At 39.3% G+C, this 26,336-nt stretch overlaps 2 protein-coding genes, 1 non-coding gene and 1 pseudogene across 8 annotated transcripts in view; all 4 read right to left on the reverse strand.

The window, feature by feature from the left end:
* Positions 1–5,018, reverse strand: part of mak16 (MAK16 homolog (S. cerevisiae)) — a 7,375-nt gene extending 2,357 nt beyond the window's left edge. The window contains exons 1-7 of one of the 4 annotated variants that reach the window (XM_053624243.1): positions 3,479–5,018; positions 2,761–2,838; positions 2,239–2,336; positions 1,433–1,660; positions 1,210–1,259; positions 380–489; positions 164–228 (exon numbers count right to left, since the gene is read on the reverse strand). In XM_053624243.1, coding sequence (XP_053480218.1) covers positions 164–228; positions 380–489; positions 1,210–1,259; positions 1,433–1,447 — 240 coding nt within the window. In that variant the 5' untranslated portion in view covers positions 1,448–1,660; positions 2,239–2,336; positions 2,761–2,838; positions 3,479–5,018. Of the gene's footprint in view, positions 1–163; positions 229–379; positions 490–1,209; positions 1,260–1,432; positions 1,661–2,238; positions 2,337–2,760; positions 2,925–3,417 lie in introns of all 4 variants that reach the window. The other 3 variants (XM_053624242.1, XM_053624244.1, XM_053624241.1) reach the window with 3 other exon arrangements.
* Positions 3,253–3,349, reverse strand: LOC128608363 (small nucleolar RNA U13). Its single transcript, XR_008386063.1, has one exon. It is a non-coding gene; the product is annotated as a small nucleolar RNA U13 (small nucleolar RNA).
* A 2,802-nt stretch (positions 5,019–7,820) lies between the features above and the next one.
* LOC128607412 (RING finger protein 122-like) lies at positions 7,821–11,485 on the reverse strand (annotated as a pseudogene).
* Positions 11,486–13,364: 1,879 nt separating this feature from the next.
* On the reverse strand, positions 13,365–25,825 carry LOC128607411 (RING finger protein 122-like). 3 transcript variants are annotated; one of them, XM_053624248.1, is made up of 6 exons: positions 25,350–25,825; positions 17,240–17,396; positions 16,796–16,841; positions 16,529–16,570; positions 16,159–16,241; positions 13,365–15,380 (listed from the first exon to the last, which is right to left on the reverse strand). In XM_053624248.1, the coding sequence occupies exons 1-6, from the start codon at positions 25,372–25,374 to the stop codon at positions 15,266–15,268; spliced, it is 468 nt and encodes a 155-aa protein (XP_053480223.1). In that variant the 5' UTR covers positions 25,375–25,825; the 3' UTR covers positions 13,365–15,265. The 3 variants fall into 3 exon arrangements, with proteins under 3 accessions (XP_053480223.1, XP_053480222.1, XP_053480221.1); XM_053624247.1 differs by lacking the exon at positions 25,350–25,825 and adding an exon at positions 17,571–19,068 and having other exon boundaries at positions 16,159–16,238; positions 17,240–17,439; XM_053624246.1 differs by lacking the exon at positions 25,350–25,825 and adding an exon at positions 17,571–19,066 and having other exon boundaries at positions 17,240–17,439.
* Positions 25,826–26,336: the final 511 nt, after the last annotated feature.

A 26,336-nucleotide genomic window follows, 5' to 3' on the forward strand; every position in this document is an offset into this window, starting at 1 on the left:
AACTTGTGAACATAAACAACACGACTTAGGAAAATAGGATACAGACTCTAAAACAGTGCCTTATTTTCCACGATGTCTGGATCTCTCGGAAATGATTTCATCATACCACAACCACATACGGCAGAAATATCAGAACGTCACTGCGTTATAAACCACGGCCTACCTTCTCCCACATGCGTGCTGGAAAAGCCGCTCTCTCGATCACCTTCATGTAGAGGAAACACCGACCTGAGAAACACACTCGCGGTCAGACTTACAAACACAAACACCTCCGCGACAACACAACACAACACGTCTTACCAAACAGACAGTTAACACACGGTCGTTTCAACGGATATATCTCATTAAAAAGCTGAGCCCGAGTGCGATCCATCAGTACCTTTTTCCTCTCTGACGGTGGCGTACTGACTGTTGGACAGAGGACACCCCTGGCGGGTGCAGAGACCCGTGATGTTGTACTCATTCCGGCAGAAATTCTTCGTTTTTGTTCTAAGGAGGAAAGACAGACGTATTACGTTAAGCTTCAACCCCTTAAACAGCCTACCCCGCTAGCTATCAAAACGATCGGTCGGATTTAAACCTCGCTACACCATGGCGCCGGTCACACGGCGATTCGTTTTCTCTAAACAGCAGTGCGTTTTAATACGTTGTCGTTTTTATAAGAGCAGCTCGTTCAGACGGACTTGTGAAGGTACAGCGACGGCGCCTCGTATACGAATAAAATAACCAAACGAACCCAAATCTAACGCCTGATACGGTGAAGGTCTCTGTAGAGACGTCTGTTTAACATTTACAGAAGGAGTCTCCAGTGTCAGCGCTTTGTAACAGTGCGTTGTTGTTGGGTTTTTTTTCCCCCTCTCCCTTCTTCCACTTATTCAGTTTGAGTGAGAAATGAGGAGAGGCCGGGGGAAGGAGCAAGTTGCTTTGTGGACGTCGTTTTGTGGACGTTCCGTATCAATAACCGTAACTACAAATGGATAAAAAGTACGCGTCATTCTATAATCAATAAAACAGATGAAATTGTTGATAAATTGCTGTTGTGTAATTGAATTAAAACGCTGGTAAGAGTAACTTCATCTGCTTCATCACACCACTCATTGGCCACTGGTTACTGATTATTTTCCTCGAACAGCACAACATGGAGTGATTTATTTGATTCGATGAGATTTATAGATACCTGTATTAGGAGTGCTCAGTGCTGATACTTACTTGACTTTATAAGAACAAAACAGTTTATTTCCGATCAGGTCCCATATTACCTGTAAAGAGAGGGATATGATCATGTCTGTTATTCTGAATTATACAGAGCATAATGAATTGTGAATAAACAAACACATGGTCTTACAGTACAGTATCAATGACAGTGTAGTTAAACATGAAGCTAGTTAGCCAGGGTTAATGATAGAGCTCGTGAAGCGAAAACACAGCTTACATCGTCGTGTTGCATTGTGGATCCTTCTGTTTACTCCAGACGACACCGAGAGATATTATTTAATTCCTCAAAGCCCGGGTTTGACTTAAATATGGACCAAACCTTACTCAGACAGCGATTTCTCGAAGCGTAAAAATAAAACACCGCACGCGAGTTCTAGGACGCCGCCATGTTGTCGCACGTGTTCTTCTGAACTCTCGCGATACTTCCGGATACGTCCGAGATGTCCTAAACAAAAGTCAAATGTAAATAAGTCATATTTACATAAAAAGAAGTCAAATGTAAATAAGTCATATTTACATAAAAAGAAGTCAAATGTAAATAAAAGAAGCCATTTTTACATGGAAAGAAGTCAAATGTAAACAAAAGAAATATTTTTTACATGCAAAGAAGTCAAATGTAAATAAAATAAGTCATTTTTTACATGAAAAGAAGTCAAATGTAAATAAAATAAGTCATTTATTACATAAAAGAAGTCAAATGTAAATAAAAAGTCCTTTTTAAATAAAAAAAGAAGTCAGCTGTAAATAAAAGAAGTCATTTTTAAATAAAAAGAAGTTAAATGTAAACAAAAGAAGTCATTTAACATAAACAGAAGTCAGCTGTGAAAAAGAAGAAATCAGCTTTAAATAAAAAAAAAAAAGTCCATCCATTCATCCATCTTCCATACAGGATCTCTCCAGACCATCTGGGCGCACCATACATTCTATTTTTATGTCACGGGCAGTGGAAAAAGTATTTCACTGCACGTCGTACTGAGTATGGTTGTGCATGTGAGCAATAAAATTGAATTTGAATTTGCGTACCTTTGCTGACGACACCACAGTAGCACACCTCTTTCACTGACAGCGATGAAGCATCATACAGAGAAGAGGTGGATCGGCACAAGATCAACAATCCGTCTCTAAATGTGGACAAACAAACAAACAAACAAAAAAAGACAGGATTGTTGACTTTAAGAACTATAAAGACCGTCTGTCTTTCTCCCTGAAAACCCAAACTCAATACATTCACACGGAATTGAAGGAAACAATCACGTTATATGTTCGTTTACATGAGTTCACATACAACAACCAATGTCAAGTCAGGATTCATTCACTAAAGGCTAGCATTCATTAGTTAAACTGGATTTACAGACTAGATTTACAGAGTTTGCTTAACTTAGATCAGCTAACCTTAGGACCCTATATGTACGTTCTATATGTATGTATCTTTCCATATACTAAATAGTATTAGCTCATTAGAATTGTTAGAACTAGTATTAGGTCTCTGAACCGGTAATATCTTTTGAAATGTTTGAAAAACTTGGAATGATTTGTGATAACTACCTGAAATACCTTAGCAACCACCCAGCAACCACCTCACTTGTCCTCAGAACCCATCGAACCTTGTGGTGGGCGTCACTCCTAGGAAATTCAATAGGAAATGCATGGGGTACACTTGGTAATACTTGGGGTGAGGATACAAAAATGTCTTCTTTTTTTTCGAGAATCTACAACCAGGAAACATGGAAATTACATTGGTGATGCTCTGAAACAAGATTTTTTTTTTTTTGAGGAATACATGTAATAACAAAGGAATTACATGTTACAGATTACATCTTCCAAAAACAAAGGGATCTATTTGATCCCTTTTACACATTAACCCACAAAATTCTTTATTTAAAAAGCTGGCCTTGGTACGTCAAGATCTAAGAAAACGTTTATGTGAAAATATACTATAAACAGTTGAACAACTCAATGGGCAATGAATACACAACTAGGAAGTTAAAATACAAATCTCAACAGCTTTATTTCTTCGAACATGTCAAAACGATCAAAATTCAGACGGTTTATGCGCCAGTCGTAACAAATAAGGTTGCGCATTTCACAATAAAATGTGAATAAACCAATCATCATTATTCTGAACCAGAAGGATCAGCAACTTCCGGGTGCGAAAGCAAACCTTGTCTCACACAACGCGATTCTAGATGAGGGTGTATTTACCTTTCACTTTTTTCCTCGCTTCTTTCCTTCATGATTAAAAAGAAAATGTTGTACTTCTCACCTAAATCCCATTCCAGATGTAAAGTACTGAATCCTAAATCCACAATTATTTATTCCTGCATAAAGTTTATATTCGTGAGTGGTGCATTCTGGGAAGTCAGCAGGGCGGTTCAAACACACGGGGTGCGTCCCGTCCAGTTCCTATCCGTATGTCCCAATCCGAAACAAGCCTACCTCTTATACTACACAACATACCGCGAGGAAATGCGTAAAATTATTGGGTGTTTTGGTGTTTTCATTAAGGTGCATCCTGGGAAATCAGTACACGGTTCAGACATGCGGGGTGAGCTCCAACCCAGTTCCCAAGCATCAGCACCACTTGGTGATTAGGAGGAGAACTGCACTCATTTCACATACTGCTGCAGAAAATTCTGGTGGACCAAGTTTTAGTCTTAACTCTTGTTCACATGGGGTCTTAGAGGAAAGTTTTATACAAGATATGATGAAGTGAAAATAGTTTTTAAAAAAAGCAATTTTTTTTTCTCCAAATTTGTACTAACAACAAAAAGAAACCAGCTAAAAAAACATTTATACGTGGTGTAATTAGCCAAATCAAGGCATACTGTACTTAAAATACACTGCCCTCTAAAGGCACAATACCCTAACTGCAATTATTTAAGATGGAATTTCAAGCTTTACTTTTTCACAAAAAAAAACCCAACAACAACAACAACAACAAAAAAAGAAACTAAAAGACCTGGTAAATCTGAATGAAAGACCAAAAAAACAAACAAACAAAAAACCCCTACCCCACTACCAGCTATAAAAAAACAAAAAACAAAACTGGTGTTAAACTCGTACACACACTGTGGACACTCAAGCATTACAGTTCTGATTTATTCTGAACACTGACATAAACAATTAAATGTTTCAACATGAAAATTAACTCTGTTACAAAACAGAAGGACACAAAGAGAGAGAGAAAAAAGTTTATACACTTGTGAACTAATGTTGGCACTGTGTAGTCAAAACTGAACTCACTAAGAAAATTCCACATGAACAAAAGCTGGTTTTTAACAAATACATTACAAATATTTCACTATTAATTATAAAAAAAAATCCACACAACACAGATTCAGAACATAGACTGCTACATTCAGATTGGGGTGTGTTCATCTTCATTATATTTATTTATTTATACAAAGGAGACACTTTTCTGGTATTTGCAATCAAAAAAAAAAAAAAAAAAAAGAAAAGAAAATTCACAAAAAAAATGTAAATTTGTCTTTTGTTAGTAGCTACGAGTTCAACAGTTGTGACATAATGTTGACATCTCTCAACACTGCAAAAGAATGATCTTAAATATTGGCAAATCTATCTAATATTTCTTATTATAAATCAAATATAATATTATTCAACCTGTTGTAGATGCTTTTACACATTTCAAGCTTTCTTATTCTATTGGCAGATGATCTGTCTTCTTTCTAGAAACAAATGTTTAGAATTAGAAGAATGATCTGATAATAGCTTGAAAACAGCCAAAATTACTTACTAGAAATAGGTTTACTAGTCATATATTTAGTTTACTGTAATCTTATGAATACTTGATAAATGTGACTATATTCAAGATCTTTTTAACTGATAAGATTTCATTGATTTCTTACTTATTTACCAACACATCTGAGGTAAACATTGATATTTGCGATTGGTTGGTCTTGTTTCTGGTATAAAAGACTGAACAGTTATGTGCTTAGTGGCTAAATATTATCATAACGTATTAGCTGGCTAATGCTCAGTGACCATATTTTGTGTATTGTGTTTGTATTCCATAAAACATTTTTTGATATATTTTCTTCCTAGCAATACAACCAATCAAAAGTGGTGAACTGTTTAAAAAGAAAGAAGCAGTATGTGATTTTTTTAGAGCCTTTGTGGGATGAATTTCAATTTCAATAAATATTTTACGGTATAAAAACACACAGAATATGTGAAATATGGCCACTAAGCTTAAAGTAGTGAATGAATTAGGCTAACGATTTAGCTAATCGATGCTCAGTGGCCATATTTTACTTATTGTGTGTTCGTATCCCCTATTATATTTATATAATTTTTAAACCGCCCATCTCTATAATCTAGAACTGTCATAAGGAGAGCTGGCCACCTGTTGAAAATTAAAGAAGCAGTATGCGATTTATAGCCTTCATTCATCTTCCAATTGAAAAACATTTGTAACAAGACGACTTCTTCTTTTGCAACCTTATATAACTCATGGATACTCTTTTAGGGAAAAAAAGAGGCAAAGCTCTGGTGTGACTGGGGGCGGAGCTAATTTCTGACCCAGAAAATTGTAAACAGAAGCCTAAGAAAACAGAAAAACTAGTTTAATCCATTGTATGGCAACATCATGACTCGCAGTCTTTGAAATCATATTATTGTTTCAAGTCCAGAAACACTTTTAAACATTCCAAAAAGAAAAAACCCATCAAGAATCCTTGCTGGTGTTTCAGAAAGATAGTTTATAGTTTGTGAGAATGTTGCTGGAGTTAGTGATAAAACACACACACACACGCACACAGGCAGAATTGTGTACAACCCGCTCGGTGTCATCAGTGGCAGTGTGGCAGTGTTCAGCTAAGTGGCAGTGTACAGAGCATTGCTGGAATGTGCGTGGTTCATCTCAGCTCTACTTCTTTGGCCATGTTTCTCCTCTGTTTACTCATAATTCCAGTTTGAGACGAGGCCGGCGTCAGCCAAAAAGTCCAGCAGCTCCGAGTAGGGCTGCACAATTAATCGAATATCGATCGCGATTACGATTTTGACTGTCCACACTTAAATGAACATGATCGACTGCGATATTAACGTTTAAAGTTCGTCCTCCACTCATAGAAAACTCCACTGCAGATCAAATCAAGCGCTTCCTACACTACAGCCAATCACATAAAGCCACGCAGGGATGATGTCATTTTGTAGTGCCAAAACCCCAAAACGGTGTTAACATTTTAGCCCTCGAGCTGCCAGCTTCGCTTCGAGCTCCAGCACTTTGCGCGAAGGGAAATTACAGAGGTTGTCGGGGACATTAAACATCATCATGCCGAACAGGAAAAAACTTCGCAGAAAAACTCAGGGCTCTACAGTGCGTACAGTTGTGACTGAAAAGTATTTTGTGCGACTGTGAATAAATATTTATTCGCACTGGTACAAGTGACCTGTTCGGAGTTGTATAATACAATCGGAATAAAAACTACAACTCCAAAATGCATCTACACCGCGCAACAGTTACTTTCACACTGCTTTTCATCTCCTCAGTAAACCGAACAAGTGTGGAAATACTGCAGAGAAGCCATTATGATGACAAGTGACACTGTACATCATCTGCTTCAACTTCCCGATCTCACAACCGCCATCTTTTATTGATCCCGCAAAATGACCTGAACTTTCACCTGCTCCTGTAGACACAGCGGCTTTGCGCGGAGTAAATTAATAATAATGCTAATGCTACAAGGTGGGTTTAATTCAAACTTCTTTATTAAAAAATTCCTCACCAATCATAATCAAGAGTAGCAACTGTTCAGCATGTAAACATACAGTACACTGCTGCTCTCCTTCACTAACTCTAATTCACTCAATTTATACTCACATTTGCGAGATATCACTAGAAAGTCAACATCAGTTTCCATGTTTGTTTTATCCCCCCAAAACATGATATTATCAGCAGACATGGAACACTGTACTGGGGAACCGATCTACAACTGATAAACAAACAAAAATAAAACTACTAAAATGTAAAGACAGAAAATGTGCTTAGTTATAAATGAATCATTTAATATGAAAAAGATATCATAACTTCATAAAATATAAATTAGAAATGAAATAATGTTTAATTACTATGTGTTGCATTTAATATCAATTTGACATTAAGCTTACTAAGATATTTCCTTAGAAAGCTATTAGCCTTTTTCCTAATATGGATCATTTTTGTGTTAGTCTACTCTTAATTAGGATTCTTTATTGTTTTTAAGATATTTAAAAATAAATATTTTATGCTTGTTTATTTATCAATTAACCAACAGTATTGTTAACAGTGACCATGAGCAGAGAGCTTACATTTAACTGTTTATGATAGACTTCCTGATTAAAGTTTAAACAAAAAAAAGATTGGTATCTGGATCGGTATCGGCTGTAAAAATTCCTGATCGGATCGTCAGTAATGAACACCATTAAAACTAAAGCGCTTCGCATCTGATTGGTAAATGAACTCACCCAATCACATCCTATATGAGATTATTCAGATATCTACACAATATACACAGAGCGGTTCGAGAACTGACTCCAGCCCAGAACCATGACAGTGGGAAATGTCTAACAGTGTAGCTTTAAATATATTTAAGTTGGAGCAGACTTCAAACACTGAACATTGAGGTTTATTGTATTTGTTTACAAGGGGGAACAGGGTAACGGTTGTTTTTTGCATACAGTCTGTAAAATGAACTGAAAATATTACATTTAGTTTATCAAAAGGTAAATTAATTTGTCATGGCTCACACTATGTTCCTAAATTCTGTCATAATTGACCAGCTCAAGTTTTCTCATGCCTAGTTGTGTGTTATATTGTGGTATGAGAAAACTTAATAAATGTGAAAGTGCAATAAAAATATGTTGTCACTAAAATCAATTAATAATCGTGATAAATAATCGAGATCTCAATATTGATCAAAATGATCGGGATTATCATTTTGGCCATAATCATACAGCCCTAGCTCCGAGTCAGATTTCAAATTAAATGGTGAAAGTTAAAATGTCTCTCCATACTCGAGCCATTTTCGTCTATTCTAGACCAGCTCATCCAGAACAGTGCCTAAGCTGTGGTGCTGCTACCCAGGGCCTTGTTACACATGGGGCACACACACCGCACCTCCAGCCACTCCACCACACACCTGCAAAAACATGCGCGTCAAAATTCTTGGCATTTTTAACAAAATGAGCAAAAATGTAATAATCTAATAATGCTGACTAACATTATTCAAACTGACCCCACCACCCCACACCACCCACACCCCACACCACCCACACCACCCACGAGGCCTACCTCCCAGTTTGTGGAGCACCTATATAAAATTTATAAATATATAAATTTTTTGGTATTTTAGTTTTTTTTTTTGTTTTACCATTATAGTTGCTATTCAACCATTTCTGTTTGGATTTGCATGTTTGTGTCAAGTAATCATATTGTACAAAGATCAGTCTATGCCCAATCCTTAACCTCCTCACAGAGGCAAACATTTTAACTGGAAATACCGCATCTTTTTCAAACTGCTGCTCATGCTACAACACACACTTGGAGAAAAGCGCTATCTGCCCTCTTCCGCATACACGAGCTCACAGACACCTACGATTGGCTAGTGCTACTGTGGGGAGAGAGAGTATGCTCCTCCCACCCAGAGAGCACTGATTTGAATATTAGGCCACACCTATAGGTAGTTCTTAGTTCAGTCTGATCTAACAGTATCAACATAGAAAAATTGTGGATAATTTACACCAGATTTTAAAAAAGTGACTAGCTGTCTGATGGCTTTGTAAAATTTAAGTGGGTGAGGAACTGAACAATGAAAGCCAGGCCTGTTGTGTTCAGTGATAAAGGCCAGACGTCACTCGGAAGTCGTCCTCACCTCCTGTGGAAAGCATGTTGGCATGGCAGGATTCCCAGTTCGTCCTTCACCTTGAAGTCCTCCAGGCACACGGCACACATCTGCTGTGGAGGTGACACAGAGCTAGAGATAAAGAGCCATACACACAAACAGGGGTACAGATACACACACAGACAAAGTATAAAGACAGACATCCAGGGCCGTACAAACATCCCGAGACACATGGACTTACGGAAATAGAAATAGAGAGATGCATAGAGAGAAAAAAAGGAACAGAAACAAGCGGGGACTAAAAGTAATGCACACAGAGGCATGCAGAGAAATACAAATACAAGCGAAAATGCAAAAAAACATGCTAGTGAGAGGACACAGAATAATATTGTGTCTTTACCCCATGAAGATTCAGCTTCTTTGTGTCCCCTTTCAGGATCACCTGCAATTGAGTACAGACCAAGAAAAATATCACGTAAACTGCAATTTGTAGACTCCTGAGACTTATTATACTGTACTAATCTTTGGTCTTCTTCATCAAGAATATAAAAATACCTGATCATTTATTCACAAATACAGTGTTTCATCACTTAAGAATACCAATAACCAAGGTTGGTGATACATTTTAGGCAAACGAATGACTGTAAATTAAATAGAAATAGGGCTTTAATGATTTTAACTTTCTCAAATGTACAGCATATAAAGTAATGGAATATTTAAATACCTTTTGGTCCCGCCCACTCCAGATTTTCTCGCTAATTTTGTCTTGCCCAGTTCCCACACACCATCCATGTCTCCCCTATGACAGCTACAATAGGAACACGTGCCTCCTCCGAGCCACGCGAATCTGCTCACCACGCCTTTTCGACTGTTGTGATTGATGGGGGAGAGGGAGTATGCCCCTCCCATCCAGAGAGCACAGCCACTTTTATTCTCTTGTACTCCTGGTCACAGATGTCTGTGGCATTGTCAGCATTTGACCTGTCGTTGTCCGGACAATATGGCGAACGCTTTTCTGTTGCGCCACTCGGGACAACACCACACACTTTAACACCAGAGACATGATGGTGATGTTACAGATGCACAGGGTGTGTGCATTTCCAAGCATAAATGTTATTTTACGGAGAACATTAAAAGAAACATGATTACTGCTTTATTCCTGTGATTTCCAGCAAATTAAAAATTATGATCAGCCTGTTTTTGTTTCATCCAACCACTGATATTGATCATTGTCTTATTCAGAAAAAGCATGATATTTGTACGTTTATCTCTCAGGCCGTTCTCTTACCTCTTTATATCCAAACCTCTTGCTGTCTGCCTGGAGTGTCAGCTTACTAATGAAAAAAAAAAAAAAACCACACGAGAGGTGTTAATTAACAAATAAAGGAGTGTTACGGAGCTGTGCGTCCAGCTTATTTTTCTGATCATACAATAGACCTTCAGTAAATCGGAAGGAAAGGAACGGTCAGATCAGGCAGTATTGTGCTGTTATATAATGCACATGTGTGTGTTTGGTCCTGTAAATAATAGCAGATGAAAACAGCTTCACATTTGCGCTAAATGCGTCCACACTGAGGTGGAAATGACCTGCTGCCCAGTGACATGACTGTGGCAACTTCCTGTCCCCTTCTGCCTCACTTCCTGCTGCTGCTGGCGTTCACATCATTGTCTTTTCAGCTCAGAATTTCAAAATGTGTTTGTTTGTCTGTGTGTGTGTGTGTGTGTGTGTGTGTGTGTGTATAGTTTACCTTATAAAGTACCAACAGAATAGAAGGCTGAGCACGAAGGTGAAGCTGCCTATCGCGGAGATCACCATAAAGAGGAAAAATTCCATAGCGGACGACATATGGGAGAAGATCGAACCCAAACTGCAGAAGCACCCTACACAGGGAGTAAGAAAGATGTAGATCATCCACAGAAGCACCTGTGAGGGAAATTACTCATTTTTACTTTGTAATAGTTTTGTTCTCGTTCTGTTTCATGTTCATCTGCGGATAATGCCTAATAAGGCCATGTGATGTCACTGAGATCAGTACAGAATGTTTATCTGCTTAAGGTTCGTCTAAACATCTTCCAAGATCCTAAAACAAAGCCTGTTTGAACTGCCTCAAACTGCTTCTTATTGGTACACAGAAGTGTGTCATGCTCTATGTTTCATATATATAGTAGTGGTTCAGCACAAGCGCTTCAGAGCGCTCTCATTATTCTATCCTGCTTTATTCTATCCTGTATTAACCATCTTTCTGTAATTAACCTTGTTACCATCAGAGGACGAGTCTGTGAGTATGGTCTAATTTCCACGACAATTTGGTGTCTCCTGGCTGGGCTGCACGAGTCTTTCAGCTTTTCTGGACAACACCTGAAGTCCGTGTTGACATGCAGACGGTTTGCCCTTTGCAGAGCGAAAGACCGATGCAGCCTTACCACTGACTGGTAGGAATCATCAAGAATTTAGAATTAGAATTTTATGAAGTCATAGTGTATTCTGTCTGTATGGAAGGGAGTCAATGATATAAGAAATGCGTGATTTACATTGAGAGAAGTATTATATGGAGTGATTTCTTTATAAAAGGTTCCAGGAACTTCGCCTTTGCGACAGCAGAGATATTGGTGTTTCTTAGATCACAGCTTCAAAACTAACATATATACTGATGGGTATATATATATATATATATAGAGAGAGAGAGAGAGAGAGAGAGAGAGAGAGAGAGAGATAATAACGGTAAAATATTTGCGAATGGAAACTGTCCGGTTCCAGCAATGAATAAATAAAGAGAGTATTTATTAAGAAGCGCAAGAGGCGCAGTATTTTTGCGGCGGGTTATTATCAAGTGGCATGCCCCATTGACTCATTCCATCATATCAGCAGTACATGATATATTTGGCAAATTTAACGCACAAGTAAATTTTTACTGAGATAAAAAAAGAAAATAATAATAATAATTTTTTTAAAAAAAGAAGGGAAGACAAAACTGTAAGTCCTACCAAATTGCTGTATGTGGACTCGCCCTCACAGATAAACTCTTTTACATTCTTAAGGTTTGCTCTATTGAACCTATAGGTTATATGATTAATTGAATGTCTAGAGATTTGGCACACACTAGAACCTTTTCTGTCTGTGCACGAGAATGCATATTCACTTGATTTTCATAGAATGTTAAATTGATTAAAACTTTGAAAGTTATATATATTAAAAAAAATAAAAATATGTGGGAAAACATGCAGCAAAACACATCCTGAGACACATGCTATGGTATGTACAGGGTGCTCATATGTTGATCCTGATATCACATTTATGCGTGTGAATTATGGGGAAGGATGTTTGAATCAACATGATGTATGGGTTAAAGAATGTGGTTTCCCTGAAAAAGGTAGTTTTAGCCTCAGACAGTTAGAACAACTGAAACTTAATTTGGAGACGAGAGAGAGAGAGAGAGAGAGAGAGAGAGAGAGAGAGAGAGAGCCCTAAAACAAAGAGTGAAGCACAGTTTTTGGCTGACTGGAAGGCATTTGCTGAATAGCAGAGCAAGGCACATAAAAGAGAGAAAAAATGTCAGGCAGGGCCCTCATCTGTTTCTCAGTGTGCTAAATTGCAGAAAGCCGATCCTGACCTGGACTCCGCCCCACCGCCACGCCCACAGCCAGTAAGGAGGGAGGTACCTGCAGTTTCAGAGGCACCTCCTCACGATGAACCGGCCCAGCCTAAGCCACTCTATCCGAACCTGTCAGAACTGAGCCACTAACCCTCACTGAACTATGTTCCAGCCATCCTATCTTCACCGGTTTTAGTCTTAACTCTTGTTCACATCAGGTCTTAGAGGAAAGTTTTATACAAGATATGATGAAGTGAAAATAGGTTTTAAAAAAGCAATATTTTTTTTTCTCCAAATTTGTACTAACAACAAAAAGAAAGCAGCTAAATGACATTTATACGTGGTGTAATTAGTCAAATCAAGGCATACTGTACTTACATTAATATACACTGCCCTCTAAAGGCACAATACCCTAACTGCAATTATTTAAGATGGAATTTCAAACTTTACTTTTTCACAACAAAAAAAAAAGAAAAAAAAAAAAGACCTGGTGAATCTGAATGAAAGACCAAAAAAAAAAAAAAAAAAAAAACCCCACCCACTACCAGCTATAAACCCCCCCCCCCCAAAAAAAAAACCAAAACAAAACTGGTGTTAAACTCGTACACGCACTGTGGACACTCAAGCATTGCAGTTCTGATTTATTCTGAACACTGACAGAGTTAATTTTCATGTTGAAACATTTAATTGTTTGTTACAAAACAGAAGGACACAAAGAGAGAGAGAAAAAAGTTTATACACTTGTGAACTAATGTTGGCACTGTGTAGTCAAAACTGAACTCACTAAGAAAATTCCACATGAACAAAAGCTGGTTTTTAACAAATACATTACAAATATTTCACTATTAATTATTTAAAAAAATCCACACAACACAGATTCAGAACATAGACTGCTACATTCAGATTGGGGTGTGTTCATCTTCATTGTATTTCTTTATTTATACAAAGGAGACACTTTTCTGGTATTCGCAATCACACAAAAAAATATTTTCACTTGCAAAGATTTCATTGGCGCTTGATTAGCAGTTTAGGAATTATAGTGTTTTTTAGCTGTAGAAAGCATTTTGTTTGTAATCTACCAACACTCTGAGAGAAATGTTGATATTCCTGGCAGTTTTGGGTCATTTCTGCTGTCATTTTGCCTTTAGATTATCCATAAAAAAAGACCTGTTATAATCTAGCTAACTGAATCTGCTAGCTAGCCTCTGTCACTAGCTAGTTTATGCTCAGGGTCTCATTTCCAAGTTGCCTAGCAACAACATTTCTTACATGAAGGATTCTGTGTTAAAATGGAGGTTGTGTATTTATCGTGTTTTCAAGATTCAATATTGATTAATTCGCTGGTGAATTTTTTAAATAGCTTCCAGTTCAGGAGTTGTTGATGCTTCTCAATATGGTAGAATCCAAAGTAGTTTAGTTAGCGGTCAATGCTAAATGCAATTACCGTGTAATTTTAGTCTTACAGAGACTTTTCTTACTTATTTACCAACACATCTGAGGTAAACATTGATATTTGCGATTGGTTGGTCTTGTTTCTGGTATAAAAGACTGAACAGTTATGTGCTTAGTGGCTAAATATTATCATAACGTATTAGCTGGCTAATGCTCAGTGACCATATTTTGTGTATTGTGTTTGTATTCCATAAAACATTTTTTGATATATTTTCTTCCTAGCAATACAACCAATAAAAAGTGGTGAACTGTTTAAAAAGAAAGAAGCAGTATGTGATTTTTTTAGAGCCTTTGTGGGATGAATTTCAATTTCAATAAATATTTTATGGTATAAAAACACACAGAATATGTGAAATATGGCCACTAAGCTTAAAGTAGTGAATGAATTAGGCTAACGATTTAGCTAATTGATGCTCAGTGGCCATATTTTACTTATTGTGTGTTCGTATTCCCTATTATATTTATATAATTTTTACACCGCCCATCTCTATAATCTAGAACTGTCATAAGGAGAGCTGGCCACCTGTTGAAAATTAAAGAAGCAGTATGCGATTTATAGCCTTCATTCATCTTCCAATTGAAAAACATTTGTAACAAGACGACTTCTTCTTTTGCAGCCTTATATAACTCATGGATACTCTTTTAGGGAAAAAAAGAGACAAAGCTCTGGTGTGGCTGGGGGCGGAGCTAATTTCTGACCCAGACAATTGTAAACAGAAGCCTAAGAAAACAGAAAAACTAGTTTAATCCATTGTATGGCAACATCATGACTCGTAGTCTTTGAAATCATATTATTGTTTCAAGTCTAGAAACATCAAGAATCCGTGCTGGTGTTTCAGAAAGACAGTTTATAGTTTGTGAGAATGTTGCTGGAGTTAGTGATAAAACACACACACAGACGCAGGCAGCATTGTGTACAACCCGCTTGGTGTCATCAGTGGCAGTGTGGCAGTGTTCAGTTAAGTGGCAGTGTACAGAGCATTGCTGGAATGTGCGTGGTTCATCTCAGCTCCTACTTCTTCGGCCATGTTTCTCCTCTGTTTACTCTTAGTTCCAGTTTGAGACGAGGCCTGTGTCAGCCAAAAAGTCCAGCAGCTCCAAGTCAGATTTCGAATGAAATGGTGAAAGTTAAAGCGTCTCTCCATACTCGAGCCATTTTCGTCTATTCTAGACCAGCTCATCCAGCAGAGTGCCTAAGCTGTGGTGCTGCTCCGATCCTCCACCCAGGGCCTTGTTACACATGGGGCACACACACCGCACCTCCAGCCACTTCACCACACACCTGCAAAAACATGCACGTCAAAATTCTTGGCATCTTTAACAAAATGAGCAAAAATGTAATAATCTAATGATGCTGACTAACATTATTCAAACTGACCCACCCACACCACCCACGAGGCCTACCTCCCAGTTTGTGGAGCAGGCCTACCTCCCAGTTTGTGGAGCAGGCCTATCTCCCAGTTTGTGGAGCAGGCCTACCTCCCAGTTTGTGGAGCACATATATAAAATTTATAAATATATAATTTTTTTGGTATTTTAGGTTTTGTTTTTTGTTTTGCCATTATAGTTGCTATTCAACCATTTCTGTTTGGATTTGCATGTTTGTGTCAAGTAATCATCTTGTACAAAGATCAGTCTATGCCCAATCCTTAACCTCCTCACAGAGGCAAACATTTTAACTGGAAATACTGCATCTTTTTCAAACTGCTGCTCATGCTACAACACACACTTGGAGAAAAGCGCTATCTGCCCTCTTCCGCATACACGAGCTCACAGACACCTACGATTGGCTAGTGCTACTGTGGGGAGAGAGAGTATGCTCCTCCCACCCAGAGAGCACTGATTTGAATATTAGGCCACACCTATAGGTAGTTCTTAGTTCAGTCTGATCTAACAGTATCAACATAGAAAAATTGTGGATAATTTACACCATATTTTAAAAAAGTGACTAGCTGTCTGATGGCTTTGTAAAATTTAAGTGGGTGAGGAACTGAACAATGAAAGCCAGGCCTGTTGTGTTCAGTGATAAAGGCCAGATGTCACTCGGAAGTCGTCCTCACCTCCTGTGGAAAGCGTGTTGGCACGGCAGGATTCCCAGTTCGTCCTTCACCTTGAAGTCCTCCAGGCACACGGCACACGTCTGCTGTGGAGGTGACACAGAGCTAGAGATAAAGAGCCATACACACAAACAGGGGTACAGATACACACACAGACAAAGTATAAAGACACACATCCAGGGCCGTACAAACATCCCGAGACACATGGACTTACGGAAATAGAAATAGAGAGACGCATAGAGAGAGAAAAAGGAACCGAAACAAGCAGGGACTAAAAGTATTGCACACAGAGGCATGCAGAGAAATACAAATACAAGCGAAAAAGCAAAAAAACATGCCAGTGAGAGGACACAGAATAATATTGTGTCTTTACCCCATGAAGATTCAGCTTCTTTGTGTCCCCTTTCAGGATCACCTGCAATTGAGTACAGACCAAGAAAAATATCACGTAAACTGCAATTTGTAGACTCCTGAGACTTATTATACTGTACTAATCTTTGGTCTTCTTCGTCAAGAATATAAAAATACCTGATCATTTATTCACAAATACAGTGTTTCATATTGATATTGATCATTGTCTTGTTCAGAAAAAGCAAAAAGCATGATATTTGTACGTTTATCTCTCAGGCCACTCTCTTACCTCTTTATATCCAAACCTCTCGCTTTGTGCCTGGTGTCTCAGCTTACTAATGAAAAAAAAACAAAAAACACACGAGAGGTGTTAATTAACAAATAAAGGAGTGTTACGGAGCTGTGCGTCCAGCTTATTTTTCTGATCATACAATAGACCTTCAGTAAATCGGAAGGAAAGGAACGGTCAGATCAGGCAGTATTGTGCTGTTATATAATGCACATGTGTGTGTTTGGTCCTGTAAATAATAGCAGATGAAAATAGCTTCACATTTGCGCTAAATGCGTCCACACTGACGTGGAAATGACCTGCTGCCCAGTGACATGACTGTGGCAACTTCCTGTCCCCTTCTGTCTCACTTCCTGCTGCTGCTGGCGTTCACATCATTGTCTTTTCAGCTCAGAATTTCAAAATGTGTTTGTTTGTCTGTGTGTGTGTGTGTGTATAGTTTACCTTATAAAGTAGCAACAGAATATAAGGCTGAGCACGAAGACGAAGATCCCTGTCCCAATGATCACCATATAGATGTTGATCGGCAGGTCCTGAAACGTGACAGGCGGCATAGCGCACGACTTATTGGAGAAGATCGAACCCAAACTGCAGAAGCACCCTACACAGGGAGTAAGAAAGATGTAGATCATCCACAGAAGCACCTATGAGGGAAATTACTCATTTTTACTTTGTAATAGTTTTGTTCTCGTTCTGTTTCATGTTCATCTGAGGATAATGCCTAATAAGGACATGTGATGTCACTGAGATCAGTACAGAATATTTATCTGCTTACAGAGACACAAACATGTTCTTCTGTTCAAGGTTCGTCTGTCCAAGATCCTAAAACAAAGCTTGTTTGAACTGCCTCAAACTGCTTCTTATCGGTACACAGAAGTGTGTCATGCTCTATGTTTCATATATATAGTAGTGGTTCAGCACAAGCGCGTCAGAGCACTCTCATTATTCTGTCCTACCTGTCTGTGTGGAACGGAGTCAGTGATTTAGAATTAGAATTTTATGAAGTCATAACGTATGGCTGTCTGTATGGAAGGGAATCAATGATTTAGAATTAGAATTTTATGAAGTCATAGTGTATTCTGTCTGTATGGAAGGGAGTCAATGATATAAGAAATGCGTGTATTACATTGAGAGAAGTATTACATGGAGCGATTTCTTATAAGAAGTTCCAGGAACTTCGCCTTTGCGACGGCAGAGATAGTGATGTTTCTTAGATCACAGCTTCAAAAGTAAGATATATACTGACGGGTATATATACAGTATCTCACAAAAGTGAGTACACCCCTCACATTTTTTCATGTGACAACACTGAAGAAATGACACTTTGCTACAATGTAAAGTAGTGAGTGTACAGCTTGTGTAACAGTGTAAATTTGCTGCCCCCTCAAAATAACTCAACACACAGCCATTAATGTCTAAACCGCTGGCAACAAAAGTGAGTACACCCCAAAGTAAAAATGTCCAAATTGGGCCCAAAGTGTCAATATTTTGTGTGGCCACCATTATTTTCCAGCACTGCCTTAACCCTCTTGGGTATGGAGTTCACCACAGCTTCACAGGTTGAGAGTCCTCTTCCACTCCTCTATGACGACATCACAGAGCTGGTGGATGTTAGAGACCTTGTGCTCTGATCATATACAAGCTGTGTGTTGAGTTATTTAGAGGAGACAGCAAATTTACACTATTATACAAGCTGTCCACTCACTACTTTACATTGTAGCAAAGTAGTGAGTGTTTCTTCAGTGTTGTCCCATTAAACTAACTAATGTAAATATTTACAAAAATGTGAGGGGTGTACTCACTTTTGTGAGATACTGTATATACATATAGAGAGAGAGAGATAATAACGGTAAAAATATTTGCTAATGGAAACAGTCCGGTTCGAGCAATGAATAAATAAATAGAGTATTTATTAAGAAGATAATTTATTTGGCAAATTTAACGCACAAGTAAATTTTTACTGAGATAAAAAAAGAAAATAATAATAATAATTTTTTAAAAAAAAGAAGGGAAGACAAAACTGTAAGTCCTACCAAATTGCTGTATGTGGACTCGCCCTCACAGATAAACTCTTTTACATTCTTAAGGTTTGCTCTATTGAACCTATAGGTTATATGATTAATTGAATGTCTAGAGATTTGGCACACACTAGAACCTTTTCTGTCTGTGCACGAGAATGCATATTCACTTGATTTTCATAGAATGTTAAATTGATTAAAACTTTGAAAGTTATATATATACAAAATAAAAAAAATATGTGGGAAAACATGCAGCAAAACACATCCTGAGACACATGCTATGGTATGTACAGGGTGCTCATATGTTGATCCTGATATCACATTTATGCGTGTGAATTATGGGGAAGGATGTTTGAATCAACATGATGTATGGGTTAAAGAATGTGGTTTCCCTGAAAAAGGTAGTTTTAGCCTCAGACAGTTAGAACAACTGAAACTTAATTTGGAGACGAGAGAGAGAGAGAGAGAGAGAGAGAGAGAGAGAGAGAGAGAGACAGAGAGAGAGCCCTAAAACAAAGAGTGAAGCACAGTTTTTGGCTGACTGGAAGGCATTTGCTGAATAGCAGAGCAAGGCACATAAAAGAGAGAAAAAATGTCAGGCAGGGCCCTCATCTGTTTCTCAGTGTGCTAAATTGCAGAAAGCCGATCCTGACCTGGACTCCGCCCCACCGCCACGCCCACAGCCAGTAAGGAGGGAGGAACCTGCAGTTTCAGAGGCACCTCCTCACGATGAACCGGCCCAGCCTATGCCATTCCATTCGAACCTGTCAGAACTGAGCCACCAACCCCCACCGAACTATGCTCCTACCTTCACCGGTGGCGTTACACACAAGATCCCGAGTGAAGGGACCAACGACATCGCTACCTGAGGGTTTCAGACCAACAAAATTGGACAGACAAGGGACAGTGCACACCGTGGTAAATGCCCCAATGCTAGAACTGGCCAGAGAAGGAGGCCCTATGCTAGTTCACAGACCCTGGACATTGGAAGACATCAGGAGCAGCATGACGCATCTGCCGGCGCTCCGTGAAGTAAGAGGACGAAAGTTTGGGGATGAACTTCAGATATTCTGCAGAGAATTCAGACCCACCACTCATGAACTACGATGACTGCTCATGGCAAAACTTGGCACGGACTGTGTCAAGGTTTCATGTGAATTCCCAAAGAACGATGTCCACCTGATCAACCCACAGTGGGATGATGGAGTCAACGCAAGGTACCGAGAACAAATCGCGGCGCTCCAGCAGAGGCTGACGAACACCTTTCCTGTGCGACTGGACATAACAAAAAAAGCAAAGTGCAAGCAGCAAGATTCAGAAACTATATCACAGTACCTGTCCAGGCTCACTGAGATCCATGATGGAAACTCAGGCTTGGAGAAACCCGATGCTCTGGCAGCTGGGCAGGCGGCCGTCACAGCATGGCAGGCACATCTCAGAAACAGCTTTATGAACGGCATGAAACCAGAAATTGCCGCTATAATCAAACAACAGTGTATCACCTGGGACACCGGAAGCCTCACACAAGTAGAAAGGTATGCAGTCCACGCGGAGACGCTCCTACGAGAAGCAAAGGAAAGAAAGATGGAGAGGAGAAAACCACGCGGACGAGGAAGGTCAGGTAGCAACCCCCATAGATACAACTTAACAGAGGACAAGTCTGTGAGTGTTGTCTAATTTCCATGACACACCCTACATAGGGAATGGGAAAGGTTTCCATCAATCCCAAACTACAGAAGCACCCTACACTGGAAGTAGGTAATATTTGGATCAATCCCAAACTGCAGAAGCAATACTTTTTGTCTATTTATAGTTACACTTACACAAGTCTGATCATGTCCTCACAAGTTGCGGCTTTACCTCTGACCGTCACAAAGCACTGACACTGGAGACTCCTTCCATAACTGAAACAGAAAACATCACCATATCATCTCTTGCTGTGCCACACAGATGATCTCATTTTGAAGTTGTTCAGGATCTCCAGCACGCTGCGGCTTTGTGGGGAATATTATAGATTTAGTGAGAGAGAGAGAGTGCTCGATGTGATGCTCGCTCTACCAGCTAACCATTTAACCATGACCTTTGTGCTGTGATGCTTTTAGGAAACTTCGCTCTTATCTCCTAAAACCACATAAAACCGCTGTTTTTTTTCTCTAGCTGGTCTCAAAAGTAGAACAGTGATTTGGGATTGCTGCTAAATGACAGGAAACAGGAAATTGCAACACGTCTCTAATGGTGTGTATGAGGAGCAGGCCAGACTTCCAGCTCAGTGCTCTTGTGCAAGAACAACAACCAAAAAAAAAAAACCCTCCAAATTTATCCCGCAGCTTTGGAGCTGGCGAGAAGCAAACCTCACAAACCCTCCTACACACAAACCTCGTACACACAGGGTGCGAATATACAATAAAACCTCATACAAGAAACACAACTTTCATTTGACTACAGATTCAGTCGAGGAATTTATATACTTGAGAGATTTTGCTTCTTCAGTTTAGCACTGGCGCTACAATGCTAACAAGTAAGGGTAACTTATAGCCTCCAGTTTAGCATCGCTCCAGCTGTGTGTCCGGATCATGAGCATAATTTAGTAGTAATTGAATTAGTCACAGTACACATTCTGCAAATGACCTGTGGGTGTTTTCTGCTTTTGTTCCTACACGAATGGCGCACAGGACTTAGACAAAGAGTCAAGTGATTTTTTATTTCATATTATTTCATTAAAAATGTAGCAAAAGGCAAACCTTACACAGATAACTGCTGTGATGAATACAAAGTCGCATTCTCGCATCTCATTCTCTCCGTCACATCTGCTAAGTTTAGATCCATCCATCCATCCATGTTCTATACCACTTATCCTTCAGGGTTGCGGCGAACCTGGAGCCTATCCCTATGTTGGGCACAAGGTGGGGTACACCCTGGACAGGGTGCCAATCCATCACAGGGCACACTCACACACCCGTTCATACACTACGTACACTTTGGACATGCCAATCAGCCTACCATGGATGTCTTTGGACTGGTGGAGGAAACTGGAGTATCCGGAAGAAACCCTCGCAGCACGGGGAGAACATGCAAACTCCGCACATGCATGGCAGCGGCGGGAATCGAACCCCCGACCCTGGCGGTGTGAGGCGAACGTGCTAACCACTAACCGCCATCCGATGCTAAACAGTCCCCTCGGGACTTTATCTGATTAGAAAGAGTGCTTGGAGTCTTCTACTTTGAAGAAGCCATTTTTATCCACATTTTATCCACACAGCTCAGAAGAAGTGCTCTTGCTCAAAGGAAATTCAATAAACAGCCATTTTCCCCCCATCATTTTATTTTTGTTCTGTCTTATTTGGCTGCGCGCTCTCGAGCAGCACTTTAGCGCTCTACAATGACTTCGAATGCTCCAAAATCAAATCTACGATCGCTTCAGTTCTGTTATCCTATTTCACAAAGTGAGCTTAAACAAGTCCCTTTGGAGTTCCTCACTCGAGGAATCAGCATCGGGGAGCCAAGGTGAGATGGGGTTCACACATAAATTCAGGAACTTGTGCTTGTGCTCTGTTTAATATATTTAATGTAATATTTAGATTCCTTCAATGTCTAAAAAAGATCAGTTTAGCCAATGAGAGAATTGTTCAAGGTCATATTAACAAGAAATCTGCCGTAAAAATCTTGGTTCAAAATCAAAGGATGGCGTCAACGTCCCAGAATGCAACGCGGCTACACGACAGCAGAGACTTGGCTCGGCTAGTTAGCGAGTTACGAGATGATGTGTTGACGGTGGTATTAGTGTGAAGGTTGGCGCTTTGAAAGCTGATCTGTTTGAGCAGGCAAGGTGAGAGAGCCGGAAAGAATAAAGGACTAAAGCACCGCCGCATCGATCTCTTGAAGCAGAGATGAAGCGAGGGCTAAAGGTTAAGGGTAAGGTTAATGCAGGGTTAATGCAGGGTTACCACTATTGGCAGGTAGTCAGACGGCATTGTGGGTAATTTAGAAAACCATTATACAAAATAATTCAGGGGGAATTTTTCCTCTAAGCACTAGAGTAAAATCTACAAAAATATGCAATAAGCATAAAAACCATGAAGTACCATAACTGCTCATTTATACTGTAATACTGTAATTATCTCCTTCAGGGAGTTTCTCATGAAGCGTGATGACTGCTGCGCTGCTTCTCTCATGTTGTGTGCGGCGCTTGTTGTGCTGGCCCGCTGACCTATATCACCAAGGGCACCGGCATGTTGCCAAGACAACGCGAGGAAAAAAAAAAGCCCCCTTTTCTAAGAACAGCTCTTACATCTGAACACGGTGAGGGCGTTCCCCGATTCCAAAGAAAACCAGGCGCATCCAGGCGATGATGAGACTCGGTGCACTAGGACAGTTTCCTGCCATTCGGATCGAGGTTGCTACAAGTCTGACGTATGAAATAAAAACCCGGCTCCATCCTTCGCAAGCATGCAGGAGAAAAGAAAAAAGTCTGTTCCTTATTTCCGTAAAAATCCGTTACAGAAGTCCTTCACTGGTGCTGCTCAGACGTCATAACGGGGCCATTTGGAAAATATCGACATATAATGAGCTAATGACTCAGTGTGTTGCTATGCTGTTCCTCGGTTCAGGCAGTATTAAAAAACATGGCTTAGGATGAAAAATGTGCTTCAAGAGAGAGAAACATCAAATATTAAAACCTCATGAGAGTGAACGTGTCTCCTTAGTACTTTTCAATAAAGACGGAATGAACGGCGTATAAAATATAAAAGCCGAGTTGGGCAGACTTCGATATTATTCGCTGTTATGAACTGGTCTGTTTGTAACAATGTGATATGTGGATTTTCTAAGATTACCACCAATAACATCAGTGCAACAACTACATATTTATATAAATATACATATACATACACATACATATATACATACTTATATATATATATATATATATATATATATATATATATAAAGAAATTGAAACCTGCCAGAACAGCAAGCAGTACAGTCCTGCTGGCAAATGATTCCTACAGGAACAAGAAGCTGATTGGATATTAGCTATGATGGCATCATAATTCATATCAACACCTTGTGCACCGTATGAAATGATCGAGATAAACGATCAAGTCATGTCAAGTGGGTTATTACTGTCATTCCTCTATATAGCCTGTATACATTGGAACGAAATGTCGTTTCATCAGGACCATGGTGCGACACATAACAGTACACAAGACTACATAAAGTGCAAATACACAACAGTGTGAGACGAGTGCGGGACGATAAATACACAGTACGTGGGCTGTATGTAATATATAAAACATAGGCTGTAAACTGTAAACGACGACAATTATTTGTTTATGAACATCATAGCTGGACACACCTGGTTATAATGTTAACAAACGTTTACGTTTTGGCGTCCATTTTCCTCCCGTTTATGCCTTTTTCAAATAAAGAAAACGTTGAACTTAAAATTTTAATTAAATAATTTAATTAAATAAACCGAGACGCATCATGTGACGTCATCACGACAGTACAGATAAAAGGTTTCGTTTACCAACAAACATCACTGCAAAAGACCGTGTAAAACAAAAAAATCGCCAATTTGCATGGGAAATTTAGTAAAAAAAGCCATAGCAAAATTTTTGACTACAACAATGACAAAAAAAACTCCACGAAATCGTGTACGGCCTCATTAATAAGACAGAAAAAAGCACATATTTTTGTGTTACCAAAAAGCCACAAAAGTGTATAACTCGTCTGTCTCGAAAACTTTCCTGGGGTGGAAAAAACCTCCAACTTTCTGTCTCTTACAAAGCACTGACACTGGAGACTCCTTCCGTAAATGTTATAGAAACGTCTCCTTACAGAAAACTCAACAATTATAGACCCATTTATGTGCTGTGTCCACCATACAAGTGCAATCTGTTACAATAGAAATGATAATGTTTCAGAACGAGTGCATTCATGTAAACTTCCTGTCACATCATGGTATAATTCATGTGAACATCCAGGGGCACCAATAGAAATTCTTGCCCTCCTGGAGAATTTTTGTATTCCAGGATGCCTACTTCCACCATTTCCACCATTTCCCACTATGCTTTAACCTGGATACAATTTTGCCTTGGATGTCACGTGTGATCATTCGCATAAATTGGAGGCTTGATAAGCGTTGGATCATTAGATCCAGAGGATGTCAGTATCAGACAGATTAGATATCAGGTATGGGCAGATCTTTCCCTTGGGAAAGGGATTGGGGCATCCCTAGGACCAGTTATCCACCAGGCCTGGATTAACCGGATCAGGCTTGTTAGATGAGGAGATAAACTCTGCAGGAGGGTTGATGACCATCACTGCACAAACATCTGTCATGATCAGACTCCATGAGCTTGTCAATCAACCTTATGCATCATCATGGATGTATCTTTATTTTGGAGTGAGTGCATCAGGGAAATGAATCAAAATGGTTTAAAGAAAAACAAAAAAAAAACAAGGACAGATGGACAGAAGGACAGGAAAGACAGGAAAGACATAAGGACAGAGGGCTGATGCTGATTAGCGCTTACCGTTACACCACTGGAAGGGTTGCATCAGTTGATCCCTGGCACAACAGCTCTGTATTTATATTGTTGCCACAGCGCGACTTTTATTCTCTCTCTCCACCAATCTATCCAGATGTAACCAGATGTCCATATCATCCACGCTCATTTTTTTTTTACACAAGAAGTCCAAACAGCTGCTTGAAGTTTGCGCTCCCAGCATCCACATTCACATCACACTGATAATAAAAATAAATCAGTAACAAAACCCCACAAAGACACAATCAGATCCACCCAGATTAGATCAGATCAGATCAAATCAGATCAGATCCCTTCCCACTCGCCTGCTTTCAACTGGGGGGGAAGGGGGGGTTTACTTTTGAATTCCTAACATCTCTGCTGTTCAGCGTTTGATCGTCAATCCTCCATGGGGGGAAAAAAACCCACCCGCCATCAAAACACGCTGGCATCCGCGTGAGAAGCAGTGAATTAATGAGGAATCGTTTTTGTTTGAACGACTCTTTCAGGCGAGTCGATTCAGCAAAGTGGTTCACAAACAACGCGCATGCGCAAACGCAAACGCACCCTCCTCGCTATCTGAGGAGTCTTGTAGCCATGTCAGAATAACTGTCACAACTTCTGAAATCCCACAATTCACTGCAATTGATTAACGTACCAAAAAAATGCACAGAATACCCACAATGCACACGCAGTTCACTGAACAAATGAAGCGTCAAGTGATTTTTTTTAAACACCCAAAACATTTTAGACAGTTTAACAATAAGATAAAAAAACAACAACAACAACAACTAGTGAACAACTGAACAAGATACTATGTACACAAGGATTTATATCCCTAAACAAGTGAATTAGTTATATTAATAAAAGAAATATTGAAATGAAATATGTATTAAAACTTAAGGTAAAGGAAAGGAGCTAAGTGTTAGCTTAAGACTTCTTACTCCAGATGCTAGCAAACTAGCTACTTAGCCACGACACTTTTTCCATTTGAAT

Source organism: Ictalurus furcatus, chromosome 5, assembly GCF_023375685.1.
Source record: "Ictalurus furcatus strain D&B chromosome 5, Billie_1.0, whole genome shotgun sequence".
NCBI lineage: Eukaryota > Metazoa > Chordata > Actinopteri > Siluriformes > Ictaluridae > Ictalurus > Ictalurus furcatus.

Excerpts from the sequence above, each read along its gene's own strand:
- LOC128607411 (XM_053624246.1), bottom strand. The coding sequence starts at position 17,427 with ATGATCTACATCTTTCTTACTCCCTGTGTAGGGTGCTTCTGCAGTTTG. Across the intron at positions 16,571-16,795 it reads AGAGGTTTGGATATAAAGAG|GTGATCCTGAAAGGGGACAC; the intron begins GTAAGAGAGTGG and ends ACTCAATTGCAG. Across the intron at positions 15,381-16,158 it reads CAACACGCTTTCCACAGGAG|GTGTGTGGTGAAGTGGCTGG; the intron begins GTGAGGACGACT and ends ATGTTTTTGCAG.